This window comes from Mus musculus, chromosome 14, assembly GCF_000001635.26.
Source record: "Mus musculus strain C57BL/6J chromosome 14, GRCm38.p6 C57BL/6J".
Taxonomy (NCBI): domain Eukaryota; kingdom Metazoa; phylum Chordata; class Mammalia; order Rodentia; family Muridae; genus Mus; species Mus musculus.
The window spans coordinates 7,864,997-7,884,945 of NC_000080.6; the positions used below are offsets into that span (position 1 = coordinate 7,864,997).

The following is a 19,949-nucleotide window of genomic DNA, read 5'->3' on the forward strand; positions in this document are numbered from 1 at the left end:
CAGTGTGCTGGGCTGCTATCAGCACCTTACTAGACACACTCATTATGTGCAGTTTGCTATGTGTTTAATGGTCAGGTGCCTCGTGGTTGATGCAACAACTGCAAGGTGAAGAAGACTCAGTTGCCGTCCTCCCCCCCCCCCCCCACACACACATTTATTTTTAATATGAATACTCTCATGGATTGGCAACCTGTCCTCCAAGCTCTGAGCCGCACTGCCTACTAAAAGTGGAAGGCAGAGGGACTGGTAGAAGGTCCTGCTGTTGAAGGAAACACATGTAGCACCACCAGCCTCCGCTGTGCCAGAGTGTATTCCAGAGGAAATAGGATGGATGAAGGTTCTTGCAGGCTTGGCTGCCATCTTGAAACAGGCCAACTTTGAACCTGGGTGTTAAGTATGTGGTTGGGTGAATGTGACAAGGATCAGTCCAACTGAATGGCATGTGTTTAGGTTCTGTGTGCTTACAGAGTTTGATTGGACAGGAGGTACCATCAATTAGTTTGGAAGAACAGAAACACTCAACTAGAAACATAGCATTGAGGTGTAAATAGCAGTTCACTCATCATGGCTCTCGGAGATACCAAGAGACAGAGAAGCTGCCTGTCTATGGGAAAGTGCAAAAGTTTGTCAAGAGATGTAATAGGAAGAGACAACACACTGTAGAAACTGTACCAGAGTCCTGAAGAGGATCCCAGGACAGCTACAATGTTTTCATCTTGGGGTCCGAGTAGAAAAGGGATGGTTCTTGATGGTGTTTGTGGAAGGAGGAGGGATAAAGAGCAAATCTAAAGGTAGTGTTTAAATGTTGGTGAGTACAGGCAGAAGGTGGAAAGACAGAGAGCCATGTAATGTGTTACCTGCCCATAACATAGCACTTGGAAGGCAGAGGCAGGAGGACCCTAAATCTAAGACCAGCTTACACTAGAGTACAAGAGTCTGTCTCAGAAAACAAATAAAAACGAGGGTAGAGCTGGCCAGTGTATTGGCAAGCGCTCTGAATCAGAGGTAGGATAAGAAAGGAACCCCTACTTAAGCTTCTCAACAGAGACTTTGCCTGATTGCAGGAGCTTAACCATCTTTTGGATGGACATGATTGATAGCTCATTGGTAAGATTAAAGGGGAAGCCTGCCTCTTAAACCTATGGGTAGGAATGTAAACAGAAACAAGTTTTGTAGGAAAAAGATGATTAGGACATAATTACTAGTGAAAAGAAACATTTAAAAGCTTGTACAGAAAAATATAAAAGCAGGACAGCAAACAGGAGTCAGTAGTGGACGCCATTCCGTTGTTATTTCCAGGACTGGATACCTTTTACTGTCTATACTTCTGAAATGATTTTTTTTTTAAATTAAACTATACATCAATTTAACATTTATAATATTTTTAAGTTATGTATCTGTGTGTGTGCATGTGAGTGCAGATACTCTTGTGGCCAAGGCGTCAGGTCTCCCTAAAGCTAGAGGTATAAATTGTTGTGAGCCACACATCTGTGGTAGGAACTCCTTAGGTCTTTACAAAAGCAGTATGTACTTTTAACTGCTGAGCCATTCCTTCAGCCTTGGAAACTGCAACTTTAATTGAAAGAAAACCAATCAGAAACTTAAGTACAATAGTAAGGTAGCCCAATCATAAGAAACAATGCCATGGTAATTATATTTACTGGAGGCTTGGAAAAGAATATAGATATCATTTTAGCTTAAGAAGTTGTAAGTTACTTGTGAATTAACTCATTTATAACTCATAATATAAATCTTCAGGTCATTTATAATTATATTTATGTACTCACTTATTTACTTGTGTGTGTGTGTATGTGTGTGTGTGTGTGTGTGTGTGTTCATGTGCTTGGAGAACAGAGGGCAGCCTCCTTGAATCATGTGGATTCCAGGGATTGAACTCTCAGGCTTGGCAGCAAAGTACCTTTACCTCTTAAACCCATCTGTGTAGTCCCTCAGACATTTCTTACTGTCGACATGTATACAGCCCTCTCTTGGAATATCTCCTACATTTAAGAAGGAAGTGTACAAAAGTCTTGAGTTTCCTGTATGGGATCAATTCTTTGTTTCAGCCAGTTTTCAGTTGGAGGGACAACTAGGTCACCCCTGACTGGGCAGAGAGCATTATGGCATTCCATTTTGTTGTGTCTCTTCATCCATGTCTCTAGTAGTTCTAAGGAGCATGTAATTTGCTCCAAAGCTTTTGATCATTTGAGATCTTCACATAAATTTGTTTATCTGAGCTGAGGTATGGGCTCATCTGTGGCATTGGTATGTTTGTTGCTGATCTATGTCATTTACCATGTTTCATGCAGAAATGTAGAGACAATAACATAATGCATCGCAATGATTCAGGGCAATCATTAATAAATACCTTAGATTGTTGTTGCAGTCATTTCGTTTCCAGAGACCCTGAAGCAGATCCTAGTGCTGCATTCTTTAACACCGAAGTGTCTCGGTACAGTTCCCTGAACTTTTTTACAAAGAATCTGACTCACACTTGTGTAACACAAAAGAATGACCAAGCCGATGTCTTGTCTTCCCAGACAGTAAAGCCATCGTGGATGGGAACCTGAAGCTCATCTTGGGCCTGGTATGGACTTTGATCCTTCACTACTCCATCTCCATGCCCGTATGGGAAGATGAAGGGGATGATGATGCCAAGAAGCAGACACCAAAGCAGAGGCTACTGGGATGGATTCAGAACAAGATTCCATACTTGCCCATCACTAACTTTAACCAGAACTGGCAAGATGGCAAAGCCTTAGGAGCCCTGGTAGACAGCTGTGCTCCAGGTAAGTGCCTGTAGTTGCCTAAGCCATCTCTGCCGAGTGGGAGTGCATAGATCCTAAATCAGGGTCCCTGTGAGAAGGGTTGCTTGTGCTAACTGGTATGGGAGTATTAGTCCATTGTCCATTAGTCCACAGAGGCTGAGCCACAGATGGTTCTGTGCCCTTCCACCGGCAGATGTTCTAGGTCTATCCATACATGTTTGTCTCTGAATCCAGTGTTATTCATATCACCAGAAACACTCCAGTGCCTGAACTTTGAGCAGGCTCTGGGGTTATAGTTCACCAGACTCCAGCCCTGTGTCTTCCCACATTGGTGCCTCATTTCCTGTCGGCTTAAAGAAAACATGTGGCTCTATTCAGTGGCTTGGCATGGGAGTCTAAAGCCTTCTGCTAATGGAAAGTGACCGTTTTCATTAACTACTAGCTTGACTATATACAGCTTTCTCTGCCCCTTTCTCTCTGTATGCTGTGGGATGGTGCTTGGTGAGGATCCAGTTAGAGCCTTTCCACCCTGGCTCTTCTCTGAGTGCTTGGTTGAGTGGACACCAAGATGTAATTATCCTCACTAGAGGCCTTAGACCGATGGGTAGAGTTTGCTGGCCCACACTCAGTAGAGAAATTAGAACCAGTGTTTATATGCCACCCCCAAATTATTTTATATAAAAACTCCTTACTTTAATAATTATATTTTCCATTTCCTGAATGTTCTATATGAACGAAGCACATTCTGAGTAAGGCTCAAAGCAGAACTCACTAATGTCAGGGAGAAAGGAGCTGTGTCAAAGCCTCGGTCCATCTTGAAACCCTATAAATCAGAATAGGCCAGAAATCAAATGTATAGTGTTAGGGTCACCAAGCTGGCTAAGGGCCCTTGTCATCAAGTTTCAGTGAGCTGAGTTTAATTCCTGGTATCCACATGATGGAAGAAGAAAACTGAGTCCTGTGTCCACTCAGTCACACATACACACATATAAATAAATGGAACTTTTTTTCCCTGTTTTTCAAGACAGGGTTTCTCTGTGTAGCCCTGGCTGTCCTGGAACTTACTCTGTAGCCAAGGCTGGCCTCGAACTTACAGAGATCCACCAGCCTCTGCCTCCTGAGTGTAGGGAAAGATGTGTGCCCCCACTGCCTGACTAAATGTAACTAACTTCTTTAAAAAAAAAGTATTAGCTAGTTTTGTAGTATCCTCTTTCTTCTACCAAAAGACACAATTGCCAGGCGTGGTGGCACATGCCTTTAATCCCAGGCAGAGGCATGCAGATTTCTGAGTTCGAGGCCAGCCTGGTCTACAGAGTGAGTTCCAGGACAGCCAGGGTTACACAGAGAAACCCTGTCTCGAAAAACCAAAAAAGAAAAAAGAAAGAAAAGACACAATTTATTCTCCCTCCTTCGTTTAAATCAGAGTTTTACCTAAGTTCTACACTACTTACACTCATTAGGGCCTTTTAAATAATTCTAGGATTGTGCCTTTGTGCCAGTGGAGTTTTGAGTCACATAAGATGCTAGCTTAATCTTTGTTAGATACGTCTAGGCACAGTGCTAAAAATACTTTTCCTGTATAAAGGCACCAAGCCTAAATGGTTTTATAGTCTTTCTTTGTTTTAGTAGCTCTTTTTTGTTTTGTTTTTTTCAAGGCAGGGTTTCTCAGTCTAGCCCTGGCTGTCCTAGAACTCACTTTGTAGACCAGGCTGGCCTCGAACTCAGAAATCCGCCTGCCTCTGCCTCCCAGGTGCTGCCCGGTGTTTCAGTAGCTCTTGAAGGAATGGCTGGCTCTGTCTTAAAACCAGAACCGAGTCCTAAAGCACAGCACGTCTCTGCTAGTGTAGAATGGGTCCCATTACCGTCAGACTTCCCGCCCCTCCGATGTACAATTGGTTAAGCTGTCGGTGGAAATTGTTGAGTTACAAGACTAAATGCTTTGGTTATCAGTACATGGCTTCTTTTAATCTCTTTTTCAGCTCATACTAAAAGCACTTTTCATGTATTGTGAACAGGTCTGTGCCCAGACTGGGAATCCTGGGACCCACGGAAGCCGGTGGATAATGCCCGAGAAGCCATGCAGCAGGCCGATGACTGGCTGGGCGTCCCACAGGTATACACACACACACACACACACACACACACACACACACACACACACACACACACACAGCAAGTCCCAGGAGACTGCTCCCACCCACTAACTTGTTGCTGGCAGTCTGGGTGCTTTTCTAGGTCAGACTGTGGCCTGACCTTGGTGTTCAGCCTTTGAAGAGTCTTGCCTCTGGCACTCCCCCTCCGTCTTAGTAATGATAGGTTCTTGTGGGTTTAGTAGCTTATAGATCATTCAGAAATCTTCACATCACAGACTGGCAATTTTTTCCCCTCCCATTCCCACCTTACTCATCTCTTCCTCTCACCTCCAACCTTCTAGCTTACTATTCAGTCTAGGCTGGCCTTGAACCCCTGATCTCCCATCTCAGCCCCTGGAGTGCTGGATTTTAGGCATGTATCACTGCAAATTTTGTATTCTTTTGGTTCTAAGTATTTTGAAGGTTATCATTAAACCCCAATCAGCAAGCATGGTCCTTAACTAAGGGGGGGGGGGGTCATAAGGAGCTACTAGTAGTTGACTTTTTAAAAACTTGTACAAAACGAAAGTGATTTTAATCTGATGTTTGGAACTTTTTTTTTAAAGTGTAAATCAGGTTAACGTCCATTAGTGGAAACTGCAGCAGAATCTGTCTCCCCATCATCTATCACATGAATCACAGAATCTGTCTCCCATCATCTATCACATGAATCACAGAATCTGTCTCCCCATCATCTATCACATGAATCACAGAATCTGTCTCCCCATCATCTATCACATGAATCACAGAATCTGTCTCCCCATCATCTATCACATGAATCACAGAATCTGTCTCCCCATCATCTATCACATGAATCACAGAATCTGTCTCCCCATCATCTATCACATGAATCACAGAATCTGTCTCCCCATCATCTATCACATGAATCACAGAATCTGTCTCCCATCATCTATCACATGAATCACAGAATCTGTCTCCCCATCATCTATCACATGAATCACAGAATCTGTCTCCCCATCATCTATCTATCACATGAATCACAGAATCTGTCTCCCCATCATCTATCACATGAATCACAGAATCTGTCTCCCCATCATCTATCACATGAATCACAGAATCTGTCTCCCCATCATCTATCACATGAATCACAGAATCTGTCTCCCCATCATCTATCACATGAATCACAGAATCTGTCTCCCCATCATCTATCACATGAATCACAGAATCTGTCTCCCCATCATCTATCACATGAATCACAGAATCTGTCTCCCCATCATCTATCACATGAATCACAGAATCTGTCTCCCCATCATCTATCACATGAATCACAGAATCTGTCTCCCCATCATCTATCACATGAATCACAGAATCTGTCTCCCCATCATCTATCACATGAATCACAGAATCTGTCTCCCCATCATCTATCACATGAATCACAGAATCTGTCTCCCCATCATCTATCACATGAATCACAGAATCTGTCTCCCCATCATCTATCACATGAATCACAGAATCTGTCTCCCCATCATCTATCACATGAATCACAGAATCTGTCTCCCCATCATCTATCACATGAATCACAGAATCTGTCTCCCCATCATCTATCACATGAATCACAGAATCTGTCTCCCCATCATCTATCACATGAATCACAGAATCTGTCTCCCCATCATCTATCACATGAATCACAGAATCTGTCTTCCCATCATCTATCACATGAATCACAGAATCTGTCTCCCCATCATCTATCACATGAATCACAGAATCTGTCTCCCATCATCTATCACATGAATCACAGAATCTGTCTTCCCATCATCTATCACATGAATCACAGAATCTGTCTTCCCATCATCTATCACATGAATCACAGGGGGGCTTGGACTTTTGATAAATCAGAGATAGCATCTAAATAGTTATGTGCGTTGCTTAACACCAATGTTTTCCTTGTAACACCTCCTTGAAAATACCATGGCTGCTCCCAGGAACAAATCCACGATCAAAGGGAAGTTGTAGAAAACCAGTCCCATGGATCAGAGGACCCCTCATTGTAGATCATTCTGAAGTCTTGACTTGGAGCTCATGAGTTGAGTTCAGTATATTCCACAGTAGGATTATTTGGGGGGTGGTGGTGGTTTGGGGTCCGGTCTGTTTCTTTGGTTTGGTTTTAGAGATTCTGCTCCATGACCATTCTCAGATCTGTCACCCTCAGGAAGTGCTGTATTACACCTCTCACTGCCTTTCAATCGGATACACCTCTTTGTGATACTCTGTAATGTTGGACACTATAAAATTATTATAGGAGTTTCTGGAGAGAGCTACCAGATCAATGCATAGTTTGCTTTTCTTTTTTTTTTTTTTTTTTTTTTTTTTTCATAGTTTGCTTTTCATGGGCTATTTTGTAGATCACTGTTCAAAATTTCAGTAGCTATTTTGCTGTTAGCCACTAAGCCCCTTAATGCTTCCTGTGTGGTCTCTCATCACTTCATTGCATTTGGTTGATATATGGCTGATGAGGTAGAGCCCTCTGCTGCTCTGAGAAGGTGTCGCTTCCCACTGAATCCTCACAGGGGACAGGGGAGACTAGCATGCTAGGGTTACATCAGGTAGGGAATCAAGGATGTTGCTAAAACTTTAGGACGGTTCCTTGTCCATCCGAGAGCTAATGTTGTGCCAAAGCTGATTGTCAAGAGAACACAGGAACACACTCCACTTCAGGTTTGGAGGGGAGGGTTTGCAGGGGAGGGGGTGCAGGTGTGTGTGTGTGTGTGTGTGTGTGTGTGTGTGTGCGTGCGCGCGCGCACGCGTAGTGGGGGTTGGGGGGGTGCTTTCAGAGGCCAGAGGCCTGTTGTGAGCTGCTGGGATCCAAAATCAGATCCTTTGCAAGAGTGGTATCCACTCTTCACAGCTGAGCCATCTTTCTAGTTCCTTTCCCAGTTTTAAAGGTTCCTAATATGTTAAGACCACATGTCTAGTCTGTTGTCTCCTATTGTCTTGCTTGTTTGTTTTTTTGAGCCAGGACCTCACTGTGAATCTCAGGCTAACCCCACACTTGCTATCTTCCTGCTCAGCCTCCTGAGCGCTGCAGCTATAGGCATATAGTCCCCTTCTCACTAGTTTTCTTTATTTCTTCTTCTTAGTACAGCGATGTGTACACAATAGATGAGCAAAAGAAGAGGCCAGCTTCTGTGCTCTAAGAACATCCCAATGCCTTATGCAATGCTTCCGTGCTCTCCCGTACGTTATCCCCTTTCTAGAATACGTGACCAGGGGAGTGAATTGGAAGCCTGGGGCATGGCTTGAATCTCTGGAAATCTTGGGAGGTCTTCCACCCTTGCAGAGGAGCCAGCACCACACTTACACCGGATCTTCCTATGGCTTTAGTGTGATTTCATTTGTTTCCATTTATTTGTAGCATTTGGCTTAAGGGAGATCTCGGTGGATACATAATGGCATGCTAGAGCACTCAGCCACCGTGTTGTTGTTCTAGGTCATCACTCCTGAGGAGATTATTCACCCGGACGTGGACGAGCACTCTGTGATGACCTACCTGTCTCAGTTCCCCAAAGCCAAGCTCAAGCCAGGTGCTCCTCTTAAACCCAAACTCAACCCAAAGAAAGCCCGAGCCTATGGCAGAGGTGAGTGCTGGTCTTGCTGGGTCTGAGGTATGTTTGCTGCCGTTAGCTCTGGGAGGAACGCTCTGCCATTATTAGCCCAGGGGGCTCAGGAGGTGGTGCAGTCAGTGAGGGCTTCTTGTACAGACAGGAAGAACCATAGCCTGGTCTACAGTGGCTGGGATGGGTCTTGCCTTAGGTCACTCACTGGTCAGGAATGGGGGTGGGGACAGAATCTCTGCCTTCTGGATGCTGATTCATTTTCTGTCTGGCAGAAAGCGCTTCAGGTTTCCAGATGGGCTGGGAGTTATTGTTAATCTCCAGCAACACTTCCTTGCTGAGACATCCTGTTTATGACTCTCACTGTAAGATGCCCAGCACCTTTTGGCTGGTCAGAGCCATTTCGGGCATCTGGTCAGTTGTGGTCAGCACCTGATTTAAAGCATACTAGTTTTTTAAAGAGAGGAGTTAACAGCTGGATGTGGTCGTATGTGTTCCCTTGTAAATCTCAATGCTTTGGGAGGCTGAAGCTGGGGAATCTCAAGTTTAAGGCTGACCAGAACAACAGTATGACCCTCTCTCAAAACAAACAAACAAACAAATAAAACAACAAATGCATGGCCAGGAGCTTGATTTCTGGCAAGAAGACATGAAGTATACTATATATCTTAGTTTTCGTAACTAAAATTGAAGCGACATTTGGGTGCATACCCATTTGTTAGTTAGTAAGGACTAGATGGAGGCCCTCATCCCATTGCCCATTGGCATCTCCAAATTGCTTTCTCTGAACCATTACCCAAGGTGATCAGTGCTAGGAGGAATAGCAAGGATAAAAGAAAATGTTTTCTTTTTTTTTTTTTAAAGATATATTTATTTATTATATGGAAGTACATTGTAGCTGTCTTCAGACACTCCAGAAGAGGGAGTCAGATCTCGTTACGGATGGTTGTGAGCCATCATGTGGTTGCTGGGATTTGAACTCTGGACCTTCAGAAGAGCAGTCGGGTGCTCTTACCCACTGAGCCATCTCACCAGCCCCCAGAAAATGTTTTCTTAATTAAAAAAGAGAAAGAAAAAGAGAAAAGCTATGACTCTTCATGTCACGATACTTGCCTTCAGCCAAGGCATAAAATGCTTGTTTGTAGTAGGAATCTTATCACTGGCTGTTCAGTTTCCTCTTTGTTAGTGTGAGATGGTTTCCTTCCATGGTGCAGTCTTCCAGAAAATGAATGCTCACTGCAGCTCAGGAATGTGGCCAGTCCTTGCCTGTTTCCTTCTTTGTAAGTGTTGTGAATGCTGTGGGCAAACAAGCTGTTTTCCTTTCATTTTGGGCGGGTAGCTCTGTCTCTACGCTTTCCCTTCATCATGATAAACGTTCAGAGTCTAATGTACAGTAAACCATGGTGCTCATTAAACCAGCTCTCTCTTCTCTTCTTTCTCAACCCCTTTCTCCTGGCACTCTCCATCATATGTATGTCGCTGTGTGGAAGCAGAAGATGCAGTATGTGACTTTCTGTCCAGCCTACCTTACTTGCATACATTCTCAGGATTTTATTATTATTTTTTACATTATAACATATATCACAATTTCCAACCCTTACTCCTCCTCCTCTTCCTTATCATCATCATCCTCATCCTCATCATCGTCCTCCTTCTCCTTGGAAACAGGGTTCCTCTGTGTAGCCCTGGCTATCTGGAACTCACTCTGTAGACCAGGCTGGCTTGAACTCAAAAGATCTGCCTGCCTCTACCTCTGAAGTGTTGGGATTAAAGGCTTACACCACTACCACTTGGCTCTTCCTTCCCTTTTTATAGGTGGCTGATAATCTAGTGTGTGTGCTGTATTTGGTTTCTTTAGGCAGGTATATGCAGTATTCCACCTATTAGTCGTTATGAACAATACTGCCCGAGAGCAGGGATGCACTGGGATCTTTTGGATGTAAACCTAGACATGAAGTGAAAGTCTGTGCTTCACTTTTCTCCTTTTCAAATCGGAAGGCAACATAGTCACTTTGGGTGATGGGGCCACAACACAAGGCCACATAAGTGGAGCTGTGAGATACACATTTCTTCCTTGGTGAGATGAAAGTCAGGCCAATTTTGGTATGATTCTGCTACTCAAGCTAGGGATAGAGAATAAAATTAATAATAATAATAATAATAATAATAATTTCTATAAGGGCTCAGAAACTTGGTTTATCCTTTAGATGTAGAATAGATTGCTGTTGAGGCCAGTTAGCGCTTGCGGATGCATCTGTTGAGCTTTGAGTGTCCTGTGTGAGTCGGGTGACAGGGTTTAGGGTCTTTGTGTAAGGCTTCCCTTTGGGATTAGTGTCATTGAACACTTTTGTCCACTAGCTAAGCAGAGCCCTTCTCCAAACCCTATTCTGTATAAAGCACTTAACAACAGAGACTTACAGAACCCCAAGTCTCAGTAATTAGAGGGACTGGTTCCACACGGTGCGTATAGCTCTACAGGAGTTTTATAGAGTATGGGGATGTGGCTCAGCTTCCTAACCAACCCTGGTTAGCTAGAGAATATTACACTGACTTAACTGAGCCATTGACAAGGTGCAGGTACTAGAGTCAGATGGAGTAGGTGCTTGCAAATGGTGTAGATGTGTATTTAAATCCTGTTAGTAACCTGATCATTATATAAGCAAAAGAATAGGACATAAAATATAAAAGTCCATTTTCTAATTGCTTTACCCTTTCTTTCCTTCAAGTGTGAGACCTTCATTTTAAATGGGATATGTGTGTGGCGGTAGGGGTGGGTCATACTGAGATATCCTTATGAAAGCGAAGACAACCTTGAGCCATATCCCTGCCGCCCCAAGGCAGAACACTCTTTCAAGACAGTGTGTGCTCTGTGTTCAGCCAAATATCGTAGGAAAGAACTATGCCCTTCCCATATATCCATCAGCAAAATAAGTGGCGAGCCAAGACTTTGACTAGTCTAGTGTTAAGGTAGTGATGATGTCAGCAGAGACTGGGTAAGGAGTAATGAGCTGCTCCTCTTCTGGATGCTAGAGGGGGAGCTAATACGCCCACCATAACTGTTAGAAATGGGAGCCACTCTAATTCAAACCTCAGGTACCAATGGAAGTGGGATGGGTATCCTGGACTTCCTCTCCTGCGGACAGAAAGTTGACCTAAGGTCCAGAGTCCCATAACATAAAACCCAAACTGCCCAAGTTTCAACTTTAAAAATCACTGTCACACCATGAGCCAATATCTCAAATTTAATGAAAATGATGGTTGATGCCAAGAGTGGGTTGATAGAAATGTACGAATTACCTGCCAGCCATTTTAAGTTTCTGTTATCGTTAATATTTTCAACTAGACGAGGACTGGAATCACTGAGTTGACCCAGTCTGTAAGACTTTCTAGGTTGGGTTAACTGAGGTGTAAAAACCTATCCCAGGCTCTTCTATGGCCGGAGAGCTTGGATGAACTGAATAAAAAGGAAGCGAGCTGAGCATCAGTATCCTCTCTTCTTCTTACAACCGTGATGTCATGTGGCCCACGGACCAGCCAGCTCCTGCCACTGACCGCAGATTCTCGAACTATAAACCAGTTAATGCTTTCTTGTTGCCAGGTATCTGTGATGGCAAAAATAACTACTACTGTGGCCATATTTTAAAAGATAACCTGGGTGAGCCTGTAAACATTCAGGAAATTTAATTTGTAAAATTGTAAGGACTCCTGTAAACCTCCAGGGGTGAGTGAGGTCACTGGGGAATTCTCCCAAACACTTAGAGAAGAAACAAAACAGATTTTTATTGTCTTAAATAAGGGATGAGAGCACTTGCTGTTCTATTTTGCTTTCTGCTGCTGTAGTGAAATGCACTGAAGCAGCTTGTGGGAAGGAGGGAGGGAGGGTTTACAGTCCATTCTGAGGGAAGCCTGAGCAGGAGCTCAAGCTAGAGCACCCCCCTCTAACCCCTCCCCCTCCCCCATCCCCACCCTGACACCACCACCACCACTCATCCACCCAGCCCTGCCCCACCCCCGAAGAAGCGAGGCCATAGAGGGCTGATGGTTACTGGCTTGCTCTTGTCCAGTCTGCTTTCTTCTACAGTGTTACCTGCCCAGGAGTGGGTAGGTTACACTAGGTTGTACCTACACCCACAGTAGGCTGGGTCCTCCCACGTCAGTCATTAATCAACATAATCCACAGACCTGCCCAGAGCCCAGGCTGAGGGAGGCAATTCCTCAATTGAGGTTCTCTCTTCCCAGTGACTCTAGCTTGTGTCAAGTTGACAAAAGCCGACCAGCTGAGGTAGCAACCTCACTTTATGAAACACCAGAGCCAATAACAAAACACAGAGACCAGTGGACTATAGATATAAAAACACATCATGAAACACACACACACACACACACACACACACACACACACACACACACACACACACACACACATATATGCATCATATACACACCCACAAAATGAATCAGTCACACTTTGTGTCTAAATGAGGTTTCTTTTAGCAGTGTAAGGCTGGTCCACTATTAAAAAACTTGTCAATAGATTATAGAAACCAACTAGATTATAGAAACAGGTTAGTGAATGAAAATAAAGAAACATGGTTGATCATAATGATGATTAAAAAGCAAGTGACAAAATTCAACCATCATCTATGATAAGACTCCAAAAAGGGGAAGGAGAAAGTTCCAGTGTAGAGTAACTGCCACAGAAGCTCTGCCTGACTTCTCAGAACACCCAGCCTTTCACTGATAAGATCTGGATCAGGGTGGTGCCTGCTGTTGCAACATACTAAGGGGGCTTGAATGGTGATGTTAGGTAGGACGTGGGGGGACAGCAGAAAAGTCAGAAACAAAACTGGCCACGATGTGGTGGTCCAAACTGACTTTCCAACAATTAAAAATGAGAAAAGCCAGGTGTGGTGACATATACCTTTAATTACAGGCAAAGGAGGTTTCTGAGGTTTCAGGACCAGCCAGACTACATGGTGAGACCCTCTCAAAATAAATTAAAAAAATAAATAAAATAAAAAGGTCAGTCCCAAAGGAGAATAAAGCTTTCTTAGGCACAAAAGTGACCCGCCAGAATCTATTCTAGTTATACATGGTATAATACACATGTGGATCCTGAAATTTAAAATGGCACACCATTTACTGTCACATAGAAAAGAAAATTGGTGTGAGTGTAATAAAACACACACATGATTTATAATCTAAGAACTAAATAAAAGGCCTGAGTAAGAAGAGAGACTGGAACAAAGTCATGGGTTCTCCTTGAACTGTCACAGTGCATTGCAATTGAAGTTTTGGCAATGAACTCAGCCTCAGTATACCTGCCTAGTACACACGAGGTCAGTTCCTAGCACCAAAAATCAAAATAAAAAGAAAAGAAAACAGAATTTTTTTTGTAGGTGTCAACAAAATTCCAAGTATATGTCAAAAGAAGAAAGGCAAGGGAGCTGAGGCACTTGGGTTTTGAAAGATGTGTGACAGGAATCAGTACGGTGTCGGAAGCACAGCTTCCAAGCTGCTCTGACATTGCTGGAAGATTCTAGCCCAGGTGGAACCCTGAGTTCCAGGGCAGCCAGGGCTACATAGAGAAACCCCGTTGTAAACAACAAACAAAACATTACACCCAAGCGGCTAGAGATGGCCACTGGCTGAGAACATTGGTTGTGCTACCAGAGGATCAGGGTTCAAGTCCCGGTGCCCACGTCATGACTGAAGTGTCCCACGGGATCCAGTGTCGTCTTCTGTTCTCCATGGGTACCAGACACACACGTGGTACACAGAAATAGAGGAATAAACGTCCATACACACAAAATAAATAACTTTTAAAAATAGAATCATACCTAACTCAAAAATCAGCTCAAACTGAACCATTTAAATATGCAACATGCATCAAACCCACCTCAGAGGGAAAACAATGAGAATCTGAATATGAATATGCGACATGCATCAAACCCACCTCAGAGGGAAAACAATGAGAATCTGAAATCTAGGGTTAGGGGAAAAAAGAGTTCTGGGATTTGACACCAAAAGCTCAAGAAGAGCAAAAAATTACAACTTCATCAAAAATTAAAAACAAAACCAAACCAAATCAAACAACTCCCCCAAAACTTTCAAGTCTTAAATATATACCTATATATGTATGTATATATCTGTATTTTGAAAAACCTTGCCTGGACCCCCACATTACTGATGTGAAGTGGTCCAGACATCCTGTGTCATTCTAATCTTATATGTGTGTGCTGCCATAGTGAGAAAAGAGCCCATGTTCTCAGTAGACACCTACCAGTAGACGTGTAAATCTCATTCACGACAGCAGTTGCTCGCATCGGCCCTGGCCTATCTCAGCCACAGCTGAACTCTCGGTCTCCTTCTCCCCATACTTAGCTTCTGCCCAACAAATCAGTTCATCTCATAGCTGCTGCCTGGCATTTGCAGAGGAACTGAAGGTCAGCACTAGACACTGGTTCAAGTAGTGGACTTATTTACAATTTCTCTCTTACTGGGCTCCAAATCTGAGTTTCCTGTGACGTGCTTAGGCTAGGCAGTAACTCGGAGCTCAGGAAATACCCAGGTGTCCTGACAATATTCTAGGATGAAAAGTGCTCTCTATCCTTGGGGTTTAAGGGATCCTGAGAGTTGGCATGGGCCATGTTTCTGGAAGAACACAGAAACTTCTAGATTCTCAAGCCTGGCTTTCTGCTGGTGACAGCTCCAGATTGAGATTCCCACCAAAAGCTTATCAACCCAGGCAATTACAGGAAGCTTAGGTGCCATATACCACGATCCGGTCCTTGCCACATCAGGACCCACATTGGACATTACAGGGCGTTTTAGGGGCTCTGTGTGAGGAACCATGTTAGGAGGAAGATATAGACATAGAACTTTACACTTGATTTAAGTTCTCACAAAATCTATGTCTGAATGTTCATAGCAGCTTTGGAAATGATAGACAGCTGGATGTAACCCAGACGTCCCTTGGTGGGAGAGGGTAAACAGTTGCATAGCATAGAACATTACTCATCAGTGAAAAAGCATCAGCGGCCCACGTGAATGGATGGGATTCTCAGTTAGAAGGACCGATACCATAAGGTTGCCTAATATATGACTCCACTTATGTAACATTCTTGAAATGGTAAAATTACAGAGATGGAGAACAGATTAGTGGTTGTCAGGATAAGAAGAGGGTGGGGCGGAAGGGAAGTGGGTGGGAATCCTAAAAGGGCAACACGAGGGATCCTTGTGGTTATGAAATGCTCTGTGTCTTGATCATATAATTTTTAGTACTCTGGTCATGATAAGTATCATCACTTTGCACCATTGCTACCACCCCCCCACCCCCCACCCCACCCCCGTCATTGCACTTCCCCTTTCTCCTTCCCCCAACCCCCAAATCCTGGTGCTGTTTGAGGAAGGTCAGAAGAGGTCTTCCAATCCCTTGGAACTGGAGTTATAAATGGCTGTTAACCAGCATGTAGGTGCTGGGACTGGAACCCAGGTCCTTTGCAACGGTGACAAGTACTCTTCACAGCTGAGCCATCTCTCTAGCTCCTCACCTAACTTTCTAGTATCTAGGTTCTCCATGTTAGAGAAAACACACAGATCTGACTTGCTTTACCCCGTTACTCTTTGGTTTCCTTCTGAAGACTCCTTTTCCCACAAGGTCTTGTTCCTACTTTTCATATAATTTATATATAAGTCTAGATTTCACATGTGAGAAAAATATGGGGTATTTGTCTTTGAGTCTACCTATTATTTAACCTTCTTAAAATTAAACGTCTAATTGCAAATAATAGGGGGATACTTTTTTAAAGTATATGTACAGTGTTATTTAAAGAAATGTGCAACTTCCTTCTCCTGCACGACCTCGCAAAGGCAGGTCCTTCTGCTAGCTACTACCAGTGTGCATTTTCACTGTTTTGTGGACCACTCTCTGAAACTCTCGAATATTTTTAAATTGGATATCGGCTAGGTAACATGAAGAAAATAAGAGTTTGAACCTATCTGGTTATTCCTTCATGGCAGTTTGTTCCCATCTCCTAAATAAGAAAAAGAAAAACATATAGTGGGTTGTAGACGTGGCCCAGTTTAAAATTTACTGTGTAAACTCATGACAGGAATCGAACCTACTGGAAACATGGTGAAGCAGCCAGCCAAATTCACGGTAGATACCATCAGCGCTGGACAAGGAGATGTGATGGTGTTTGTTGAGGACCCAGAAGGAAACAAGGAAGAGGTACGCTGGAGGATGCCACCTCCCTCCGGAGTCATTAGGCCAGTCACGAGACCAGAGACTGCATATTCAGGTCCTCACAACACTCAGCCAAAAAGCTACCAAAGAATCCCGAGGCTTGTGGCGGCTGAAGCAGCTGCCTGAGCGCTGTGCCTTGAGAGCAGTATTCACTGATTAACACAGACACAGTGTTTGATGACGCAAATGATAGGTGGGGTGAGACATGGGACTTGTCAATTGAGGTGTCCTGATTTTCCTCTCCTGACCATCTTTGGGTCTCTGATCTGATCATAGCATGATCTGAACTCATAAATACTCTGCCATATTGTCTAGCTTCCTCTGGGGCAGGGTCTCTGCCCAACTTCTTGTTGTATTTTTGTTCGTAAAACCAAGACTGGCATCTTCTACACTTGTAACAGTCAGCAGACCAATAAACGATCCAGTGAGTCGGCTTCATACTGATGCATACCTTTCACCTTCTCTAATTGATAATCATCCTCTCTTCTAGGCACGTGTGACCCCAGACAGTGACAAGAACAAGACATACTCTGTGGAGTATCTGCCCAAAGTCACCGGCCTGCATAAAGTAAGATAAGGCGCCATGGCCGCGGCTTGGTTTTTGGCAGTGTTTGTACAGTGCTGGATGTAGAATGTAGGATCTCTACATACTAGGCAAAAGTCATAAGTTACTTAGGTTAGGATTATGCAATCTCATTTATCAAAAAAAAAAAAAAGTAGAATCCCTAATAAATCAGACTTGGCATTAGGTAGCACATCTCGGTTGTCTATATTCCCCAGGGGAGTCATTCGTGATGTCCTGATTTCCTCCCCCTAATTGCACATGAGTTCCTACAGATTGAAGCTGTCTGTCTGGAGTATAGATAATGTAGTGAATAAACTGCAGCCTCTGTCCTGAATGCTTTCTTACTCATTCCTCTTTGTGATAGGCCAGATTGTGTACTGGTCTTGAGCCCAGAGGACACACAAGTTCAGCTCACTAGCAGCAGCAAGGAATATACTCAGCTTCTGAGGAGTGGCAGGGAGAGCCTCCAGGCCCTTCACCTCAGCATCGTATCTGAGACCATTCCAGCATGGTTCCATCAGGCAAGAGCTGAGAGCATAGGCTACAGCAAGGGCTAACCAAGGACTGTGTCTTCTACGGGAAGAGAGCCTTTGCCACACAGAAACCAATCCTCCTATGGCATGCTCAGGCTTTAAGACAGGTTCTGAATTTCTGCCTTGAGCTTTTGTGAATTCACCAGGATTCTTCTTACTCCAGAACTCCATGAATCTACGAGAATGAAATCTTAAAAAAGAACATTTAAATCTAATTAATTCATTAATTATTAGTAGATTCACTGGAAACCTAGTCCTCTTAAAATATCCCAAGATGAGAAAGTTTTGCTAAAGTTTTAGACAGAAGTCATTATATTTTGTTTCAAATGCATTTATCTGGAAATGATCTTGGTCCGTGAAAACTCTAACTATGTTCTTGGAATGATGAACTTTATTCTGAGAGTGCAGCGACCTTATCTGCATTACTAAAGAAACCCCTTGCCTAGAGATCTAAGTATAAGTGGTCGTTTTATTTTCTGTTAGAAGGGCCAAGTACCCTACAAGATGTGCTGGGGTAATAGTGGTGCAAAATTTGGGGGCAGGGTAGGGAGGGGAGTGGCCAGCCAATGACTGGTCTCACTTGAGGCCCATGCTACAAGAGGGATCCCATGTCTGACACTACCTGGATGGCCTGGAACCGGAGACTGGATAGCTCAGAGATCTGGGTTAGAACCAAGCACACCTGGGAGGGAGGGGATGCCCATACCCAAGTGCATCTGATGTACGTACTTTTGGTTTAAGACCGGGATTTCATGGGCATTGCCATATGCCTGATGGGTCCAGGTAGTGATTCAATTCTGGCCACTTTCCCTGATTTTAGGGCTTGTGTTGCCATCCACCATTGGGTATACAATCCCGAGGAAGGTGAGAGAAGGTTGTGTGTGGGGTTGGATAGTGTTCTTGCCAACCAGGGAGAAGCTGTTACCTCTCTCTTGTCACTTGTAGGTCATCGTCCTCTTTGCAGGACAGCACATTTCTAAGAGCCCATTTGAAGTGAATGTTGACAAAGCCCAAGGAGATGCCAGCAAAGTCACTGCAAAAGGCCCAGGGCTGGAAACTACAGGGAACATTGCCAACAAGCCTACCTATTTTGACATCTACACAGCTGGTAATGTATCTCTCTCCCAGGGTTTTGACCTTTGCTGGTCTTGCAGGGTCTAACACAGAATCCTCAGGAGGGTTTGGGCACCCAAACCTTTTGTCTTTTTAATTGATGAAACAACTTTTTCTCATGAGCTAGTTGTATTTTTACATATCTTCACTCTTGTCCCTGATTGAGAAGTAATCAATTTTTGTACAAATTTCAGTCTATACTAAATGTTACCAGCCATGTGCTAGACTAAGTTTTATGGAAAAGTGGAAGAAGTGGACTGCACAAATAAGATGAATAATATCAATTTCTTAGCTTTCTTTTTTCTTTTTTTTTTTAATGAGACAGGCTCTCTCTGTGTTGCTCTGGCTGCCCTAGAACTTGCTCTGTAGATCAGGCTGGCCTCAAATTCAGAAATCCATCTGCCTCTACCTCCTGAGTGCTGAGATTAAAAGCATGAGTCATCACATGGCAGCTTTCTTTTCAGTTTTTTTTTTTTTTCTTTTAAGAAAAAGAATGACAGTTGGTACAGACATTCAGCTGGTTCAGCCTGGCCTGAGTGGCCCTTTCTGTTTGCACTGTGCACTGGTTGGCAGAGCTTTCAGAGGGGAAGGGGTGCTCATGGAGTGGCCGTTCTTTTCACAGGAGCTGGCGTGGGGGACATCGGCATTGAGGTGGAGGATCCCCAGGGCAAGAACAGCGTGGAGCTGCTGGTGGAAGACAGAGGAAACCAGGTGTATAGATGTGTCTACAAACCAGTGCAGCCTGGCCCCCATGTGGTCAAGGTCTCCTTTGCTGGGGATGCCATTCCCAAGAGTCCCTTTGGTGTACAAATTGGGGAAGGTAAGTACTGACCAACTCTACCTGTCATGGAGACTGACAGACCTGGGCTCCCTTCATCCTCCGGATATTAGTGCTAACACAAGTTGTGTTCCTCTGCTTTCCTCCCTGTGTCAAAACATCGGAAATGATCACATTAATTAATAGATGATGAAATTATATGTATGGCTCACGGCCATGATCACTTGGGCCTGTGGTGAT

The 19,949-nt window shown here is 43.8% G+C and overlaps 1 protein-coding gene across 3 annotated transcripts in view; it reads left to right on the forward strand.

Moving 5' to 3' along the window:
* The window catches only part of Flnb (filamin, beta), a 133,668-nt gene that overhangs the window by 47,076 nt on the left and 66,643 nt on the right, over positions 1-19,949 (forward strand). For all 3 annotated transcript variants that reach the window (XM_006518050.2, NM_001081427.1, NM_134080.1), the window contains exons 2-8: positions 2,541-2,789; positions 4,784-4,881; positions 8,349-8,496; positions 16,587-16,705; positions 17,211-17,288; positions 18,764-18,926; positions 19,554-19,751. In XM_006518050.2, coding sequence (XP_006518113.1) covers positions 2,541-2,789; positions 4,784-4,881; positions 8,349-8,496; positions 16,587-16,705; positions 17,211-17,288; positions 18,764-18,926; positions 19,554-19,751 — 1,053 coding nt within the window. The remainder of the gene's footprint in view (positions 1-2,540; positions 2,790-4,783; positions 4,882-8,348; positions 8,497-16,586; positions 16,706-17,210; positions 17,289-18,763; positions 18,927-19,553; positions 19,752-19,949) is intronic.